Raw genomic sequence first — 8141 nt, forward strand, 5'->3', positions numbered from 1 at the left:
TAATAATAATAATAAACTCTATGTTTTTCTTTTTCTTCTTCTTCTTTCTTCTATTTTCTATTTCTGATTGGTTGCACCCATTATTTTTACATTTCATCTTTTTGTGTTTATGTGTGTTATTGGTACCAATAAGTTTAAATAAAAAACATATATACAATTCTTGACCAATCACGGTGTGGCATTAACAAAAAAAAAAATATCGGCTCACAATAAGGATTCGGCTCCTGAGTGAAGAGTCGGTTCTTGGAGTCGTATCTTTCGGGACCGACGCCTCAGTACTCGGCTCAGTGTGTTCAGTGCTGTGCTGTGCGGGCGGGCTGCAGCAGCGCTGGATTATACAGTATTTACTCGCTGTTAAACTCCGTTCTAAATCTTTACCGGTGTCATACTGAACTCCAGCTCTCAGCATGCCGTACGCCAACCAGCCCACCGTCAAAATCACAGAGCTATCGGACGAAAATGTGAAGTTTGTGATCGAGAATACGGATTTAGCGTAAGTAGTGAAGAGCTTTACCTGTTAGCATTAGCATTAGCAGCAGTGATGGGGTTAGCTATTGTTGGCGGTTTTTGTGTTTTTAAGCTGCTTTTAGGTAATAACCTTTAAATGTAAGGTTAAAATGCATATAATTTAATCGCAAATTGATTATAAATATGTAATTTAAATAGCTAACCTAGTTTTTTTAGCTGGTTAGACAGCTAAAGCTAGCCTAGTTAATCTACTTAGCTAACGAACTACCTCAATTATACCCAATACTTTAAACAAACTGTGTAGGTTAACCTATCTAGCTAACCTGTTAAGTACTAGATAACTAGTTAAACTAACGTTACTTAAGTAATAATTAATGTATCATCAATAGTCAATAATCAACTATGTTACTACAATTATGGAAGATTGTGTTTCATTAGACATAAAGTTAAACATGATCTCAACTACTTTTAGCTGAGAAACGTTTGGGTCAAAATTAGATCTTATTTTCAGTAATTCACGATTAACAGTTATGTAGGAATAGAGCAAAGTTTAATGGATGGTCATGAATAAGGTTTGCAGCTAAAATCAATCAAAAATAGAATATAACTATGTAATAGCAATGTTATTTGTTTTGGTAGCTTTATTTTAAACCTTTCATATGTACAATCAAAAAAACACCCTGAACAGTTTTTCATATTTGCCATTAAACACTGTACTACCTTTTTATTCCAGGGTTGCAAACTCTATTCGGCGTGTGTTCATGTCCGAAGTTGCAACAATTGGTGAGTGTTCTAGCCTAAACTGAACATACACACACTTTAACTGCCATTATTTAAAGTATTTCCTAACCTGATTGTCCATTACCTCAGCTATCGACTGGATCCAGATCGATGCCAACTCTTCAGTGCTCCATGATGAGTTCATCGCACACAGAGTGGGTGTGTACATGCTATTATTCGTCTCCAGTTTCCTCCTGATGCTGTTGTTGTTGGTGCTTTCTATGCAGCATAAGTGTAGTTTTTAATGCTGTCATGTGTTGATTGGGTTTAGGACTCATACCTCTTACCAGTGATGACATAGTTGACAAGATGCAGTACTCAAGGGTAAGTCTCTTGTGTGTTCTTCTAACCTGTATCTCCAGTAATTTTGCTCACTGACATCATCTTCTGCCCCTGACTTCATGCTTACTGTATTTTTCGCATTATAAGGTGCACTGTATTATAAGGCGCATTTTAGGAGACACTATAAGAACCTTCTAATTAAGCAGGTCTCTCCGCTGAGTGGTGGTGGGGGGATAGCTAACTAAGTTAAGTAAAGCTAAGCTAAGTAAACAAATCTGTAATGAAAAAGAGTGCTGGCTGTTAATCTACCCAGATTTCTATCCTGAAAACTGTTTATTTGGGTGAGTAAAGCGCTTCCGTTTATTTACAGTAAGCTTATATTCCCGAATTTCTCCAGTACTAAGGCTGGAGCATTAGCATACGTGGCTAACCATTAGCAGGTAATGCTAATGCTGTTTCAGCAGTGCTAGCCAGGGTCAGGGGCAGGCTACAGGCCAATTATACTCACCTCTGAACGGGGAATTAGAGGTTTGCGGCTAATGCTAATGCTACTCCAGCCCCAGTGCTGATGAACTAAACTTATAACCTCCTGTATAACTTTGTACTTAACAGAGTGGCTTTAATGCTCTTTAAAACCTGACTTGTAAAATTCCTACATGAGGTGCACAGGATTAAAAGGTGAATTGACGATGTTTGGGAAAATTAAAATATTTTAATTTCGTCTTATAGTGCGAAAAAAAGGTGTTTGAGTTTATTTCAATGTCAAGTAAAATTTTATCGGTAAACACACGTGGCTCATGGCTAAGATGATTAGATTTAGACCACTTACCATTCTTGTGACTGAACTGTATCTGAACCGTGTCTCATCTGATGTTGATATTTGTCACATTAATCCTTCAGGACTGCACGTGTGATGATTTCTGCCCAGAGTGCTCTGTTGAACTCACTTTGGATGTAAGGTGCACAGAAGATCAGACGCGTCACGTGACTTCACGGGATCTGTTGTCGAACAACCCCAGAGTCATTCCTGTGAGTTCACTGAATTAAACATGCTGCTCATCCTGGTATTAATGGTTGATGGATTATTCTCAGTCCAGCAGTGACACTGAGATGTTTAAAAGCTCCAGCAGCACTGCTCTGTCTAATCCACATATCATAACAATCACACTTGCATCCCACTTCACACGAGTCAGGGCAGTCCTGAAAATGTTATAATGTTTATAATAATAATGGGCATGTTTACATATACACTGACTGGCCAAAGAAAAAGTCGGCATAAAAAAAAAGGTCACACTCTTACATTTGGTTGGACTACCTTTTGCTTTGATTGCAGCACGTATTCACTGTGGCATTGTTTCGATAAGCTTCTGCAATGTCACAAGATTTATTTATCATTCAATCCAGTCTTGCATTAATTTTTCACCAAGATCTTGCAGCAGCATTGATGATGGTAGAGTCTGACCGCTGCACAAAGCAGCTCTTCTCCATCCAGCACATCCCAAAGATTCTCAATGAGGTTAAGGGCTGGACTCTGTGGTGAACTCTCTCTCAATCCATGTGTGAAAATGATGATCTCATGCTCCCTGAACCCTGAACTCTTTCAAAATTCCAGACCCATGAATCCTGACATTATCATCTTGGAATATACCCGTGTCATCAGGGAAGAAAAAAATCCATTGATGGAATAACCTGGTCTATATTCAGTATATTCAGGTAGTCAGCTGACCTCATTCTTTCAGCATATACTGTTGCTGAACCTAAACCTGCAGACCAACTGCAGCAACCCCAGATCATTTTTTTTGGCCAGGCAGAGTATGTTGTATACTTATACAACATATGCTACTTTGAGGGAGCATTCTTTCCAGACTTTCCAGGCTCATTTTGCACAAAACTGATGTCTGATTTTGTGTCTTGTTCTTTAGGTCACCTCCAGAAGTCGAGATAATGATCCTAATGACTATGTGGAGCAGGATGGTAAGGACTCTTCCTGTACTTTCTCCTCTATACATTTGAAAAAAACCTTAACCCCCCTTAGCTCTTAAAGTTTGGAAAGGCTTTTAATAAAACTTGCCATTAGGTGTTTGTCTTTGGGCATTTTGCCCATTGATCCAGTTCTAGTTCATCTGAAACTGTGTTCTTGTTCCTTCTCCCAACTGATTGTTGGAAGCTGGAAGTTGGAAGCATAAAATTGTCCAAAATGTTCAATTCTAAAACGATCAGATACTTTCACCATTTGCATACATGTAATATTTAATCATTTTCCTCTGAATGAATGAATAATCAGATAATATATTTTTGTCTTTAGTTTGTTTAATTGGGTTCTCTTTCTCTTCTTTAAGGACTTTTATGATATTTTATGTCTGTAAAATGTTTATTTATGCAGAAATATAGGACATTTCTAAATAGTTCACAAACTTTCAAGCACCACTGTAGCTTTATTGTTTCTTTGCAAAAGAGACAAATTAGGTTTTAAATTATGTCACCCCCCATGGACAAGTAATCAGTAAGACAAAACATATTGTTGATTCTTCAGTTCAGTTTCAATCCAAGTGGTGCAATCAAAAACCTTCCTGCACTGCTTTATAGTGGGGCAAGAGCTCTCAAGGTTGTTCAAAAATCAGATTTTCTGTTTATGTAAGGTTATGTAAGCAGATTGATTTAGTTGCTGTCTTGATTGTAGACATCCTGCTGGTGAAGCTTCGAAAGGGCCAAGAGCTGCGCCTCAGAGCATATGCCAAGAAGGGCTTCGGGAAGGAACACGCCAAGTGGAATCCAACAGCGGGGGTGGCATTCGAGTATGACCCAGATAACGCACTGAGACACACTGTGTACCCCCGCCCTGAGGAATGGTACGCTCTGTTTTCTGCCTTATTAGTTAAACACTTGTCGCATGATTCTGTGAAGTAGTTATCAGTGCAGTGTCTGAATTAGCAGTCTGAGCACCCAGCAAGCCTTTCCTCACTGCTGGATGGCAGCTTCTCGCAGAGATGATTAGGATCTTTTGTTTTAGTGAATCAGCGGGAAATCTTTTGAAATTTTCTGAATCATTAATCTGTGAAGATGTAAGCAAAGCCATTCCCAGTGGTTTGGAATGACACACTCCACAGAAACTTGTTAGGTCAAAATTTCTTCACAGTGGTGGTGAATGAAGCCAGACGTCTGAAGGCATGAAAGCCTGAAAGCTACATCACAGAGTAACAGAGTTATTGCAGGAAATGGTTATGAATATGCTGCCTGATGCCAATGTCTGGGCATAAGGTAACTAGTAAAGGCTAATTTTATATATATATATATATATATATATATATATATATATATATATATATATATATATATATATATATATATATATATATATATATATATATATATATATATATATATACTAAAGCATTAGCAAACTGACATCTTAGTTTTATATTATATATATATATATATATATATATATATATATATATATATATATATATATATATATATAATATAAACTTAAGATGTCAGTTTGCTAATGCTTTAGTTACAGTACTGGTCAAATGTTTAGACAAACCTCTTCTCATTCAGAGTGTTTCCTTTCTTTTATAATTTTTTTACATTTTGTATTATATTCTACATTGTGTTATGCATTATAAAGTTTATTATCTATGAAGTTTCACCAGATGTCTGTTATCCCACACAATGATGATGCTGCTTATATTAATGTATTAAGCGTACCAGGATTGCAGGTAAATAAATAATATTGTGCAGATATAATTTTCCTCTGGTCGATATGTGGTGGAAAATGAACAGAGTGGGAATTTTCTAGTTGTGTTTCAAAAAAATGTATTTGATTTGTTTTGCTTCATATAACTTCTGTGCATGCGCATATTGTGGAGATGCAGCTCTAATTTAAACTATTTATTTATGCAAAACATTTGAACTTCTGTGGTTGTATGTGTGTAAGCTACTGTCAAAATTTCTGTTACATTAAAAGTATTTATCTGATGCCCTTATCTAGAGTGATTTATAGTTTAATCATGTTTTGCTTTTTGGAGAATGTAGCGTTGTTGCCTTGTGTTCACACTAGCACGCAACATCCCTGAACATTTGGTTCCTACCAGCATTTTGTTCCTCTTCTCATTGTGGTTCCGGACAAGGAGGGGATTTTCCATTTTTCTTGTTTTATATGATGTGTGTTTGTGAATACACAGGGAGAATTCAAAGGAAAAACAAATATCTTTGGGTAACCTGCTGGGTTAGCCAACATGCTAACTGTTCACGCAAGCAGCCCTTTAACACACCCACAACAGACGAGCTTGTGGTGATGTGAGTGACTTGTCGTCTGCCAGTGTAAATGCAGGGTTAGATGGGCTTGCCCAGCTAGAGAACTGAACTCTAGTCTTTTTTCCAAAGCATACAGAAAAAAACATAAACTTGTCCAAACCTGAAAACACTGAGACTATTCACATTTTTTTCATTTTCTGACTTTCCTGTGTCTCAGGCCCAAGAGTGAATACTCAGAGATTGAGGAAGAAGAAGTTCAAGCTCCATACGACCCCAATGGCAAACCAGAACGGTAAGCTATTGTGTACAAAGAAGAAAACAACACTTTTATCTTAACACAAACCACTCACACAGTGATCATATAACCAAATATTTTCTGTCACTGACTGATTTTGAAAAAGTGACTGAAAAATATAAATGCCATTTGTCTTTTTAAGAGATTCTGACAAAATACTGAGGATGAGCTAATGTGCATGTAAGAAATTCCACTGTACCACTGTATGTAATGCCAAAAGACCTGAGTCTGTAGTGATGCCAGTACAATTTGATTACTGTTGTTACCTCAGGTTCTACTTTAACGTTGAGTCGTGCGGTTCACTGCGGCCGGAGACCATAGTGATGTCAGCGCTCGCCGTGCTGAAGAAGAAACTGAGTGACCTGCAGACTCAACTGAGCCACGAGATCCAGAGTGACGTCCTTACCATCAACTAAACCAGCCAGAATGGAGCTTAGTGGTATTACAGAGTTATAGTAATGGGTACCTGTATGTACTCATTGCTTAAGCAGCTTAAACATGGACGGGAGAAATTTGTACAGTAGGATATTTGTGTTAATGTTTTTTTTTTCTCGTTTGACATTTTGGATGATGAATATTCTTGATAATAAAAACAAAATGATTTTTTTTAAAGAATGATATTTTTCACAGAATGACTGGATGAAAAACAAACACCTCCAAACACTAGAGGGCAGCACTAAACTGAATAATGAGCTGCATAATTTATACAGATCAACCCACTGCATCAGATCTAAGTTATTATATTATTATTAGAATTATTGACAAATAGTGCAGAAGAGATTCAAACAGCTAGACTTCATTTCCCAGTTTTTTTCACCTTCAGACCTCAAGCACCTCATGCCAGGACCTGTGCCACAATACTGTCCAGTATAGGGCCGGACTATAATACAGTATTTGGACAGTGGTTGGACAATGAAACTGAAACATCTGTCATTTTTCATGGCTAAATTGGAGCAGCCTGGTGCCCAATCTTTATTAATTTCACTTTGCACCAGTAAGAGCAGAGTGTGAAGGTTCAATTAGCAGAGTAAGAGCACAGTTTTACTCAAAATATTGCAATGCACACAACCAGGTTAATGTCAGCATACCACCAAGAAGGACCAACCACATCCAACAGGATTAACTGTGGACGCTGTAAGAGGAAGCTGTCTGAAAGGGATGTTCGGGTGTTAACCTGGATTGTATCCAAAAAACATAAAACCACGGCTGTCCAAATCACGACAGAATTCAATGTGCACCTCAACTCTCCTGTTTTCACCAGAACTGTCCGTCAGGACAATTAATTATTGTGCTCTAAAACCAGGTGTTTCAGTTTCACTGTCCAACCCCTGTATATCCAAGCACTGAAGAGCTAAAGTTTAGGGTAGAGTAACATTAGGGCATTGTATGTCTTCAGAAAAGGTGATGGGGAGCTAAAATTAGCTTTTATGAACTTTTATTTTATTTTTTCTATTCCACCTTAAATGCTGCAGCCTCTGCCATCTGTTGTACCATTTAAGGTGGAACAGGAAAATTAGTTACTGAGAGGAGTCTACTAGCAATGTTTCTATGCTTCTTATGAAGAAAATGTCCATAAAACATTGAAATTACACATAAAAGCTATGGTAATGTAGTGCTTATCATAATTTTTAACAAGGAAAATCCTCAAGATTGTGGGTTTCTTTGGTCTCTTGTGCCCCATCTTGCCAGTGATTTCTCATAATCCTCTATTTTGAGTATGCCTCTGAAAATTCTCAGTTTGAAGGGCCATGTTGCCCTAAAACTATCAAACTTAACAAGAGTCAGCACACCCTAAACATAGATGTGCACATGCACAACAGATGGGTAGGACCAAAGGGGTGAAATGGGATTGGGCTTCCTAACACAAGGCACGTTTGTGTAAAATTCAGCATTATTAATCGATTGCATCAGCTCACAGGATTCTTTTACTTCTTTATCGCTCAGCTTTTCTGCAGATGCATGTGCACACCTGTCCACAAGGCTCAAGGGGTGATTTGCATTTATTGCCACAGTTTCAAGCCTGCAGTGACTGCAGAGTTTGGGATAATTCTGCTAA

The 8141-nt window shown here is 37.7% G+C and overlaps 1 protein-coding gene across 1 annotated transcript; it reads left to right on the forward strand.

The window, feature by feature from the left end:
* Positions 1-279: 279 nt before the first annotated feature.
* On the forward strand, positions 280-6700 carry polr2c (RNA polymerase II subunit C). The gene is made up of 9 exons (XM_007228308.4): positions 280-493; positions 1202-1251; positions 1339-1407; positions 1520-1572; positions 2431-2559; positions 3453-3504; positions 4211-4379; positions 6008-6082; positions 6357-6700. The coding sequence occupies exons 1-9, from the start codon at positions 408-410 to the stop codon at positions 6499-6501; spliced, it is 828 nt and encodes a 275-aa protein (XP_007228370.1). The 5' UTR covers positions 280-407; the 3' UTR covers positions 6502-6700.
* The last annotated feature ends 1441 nt before the right edge of the window (positions 6701-8141 follow it).

This window comes from Astyanax mexicanus, chromosome 10 (genome assembly GCF_023375975.1).
Source record: "Astyanax mexicanus isolate ESR-SI-001 chromosome 10, AstMex3_surface, whole genome shotgun sequence".
Taxonomy (NCBI): domain Eukaryota; kingdom Metazoa; phylum Chordata; class Actinopteri; order Characiformes; family Acestrorhamphidae; genus Astyanax; species Astyanax mexicanus.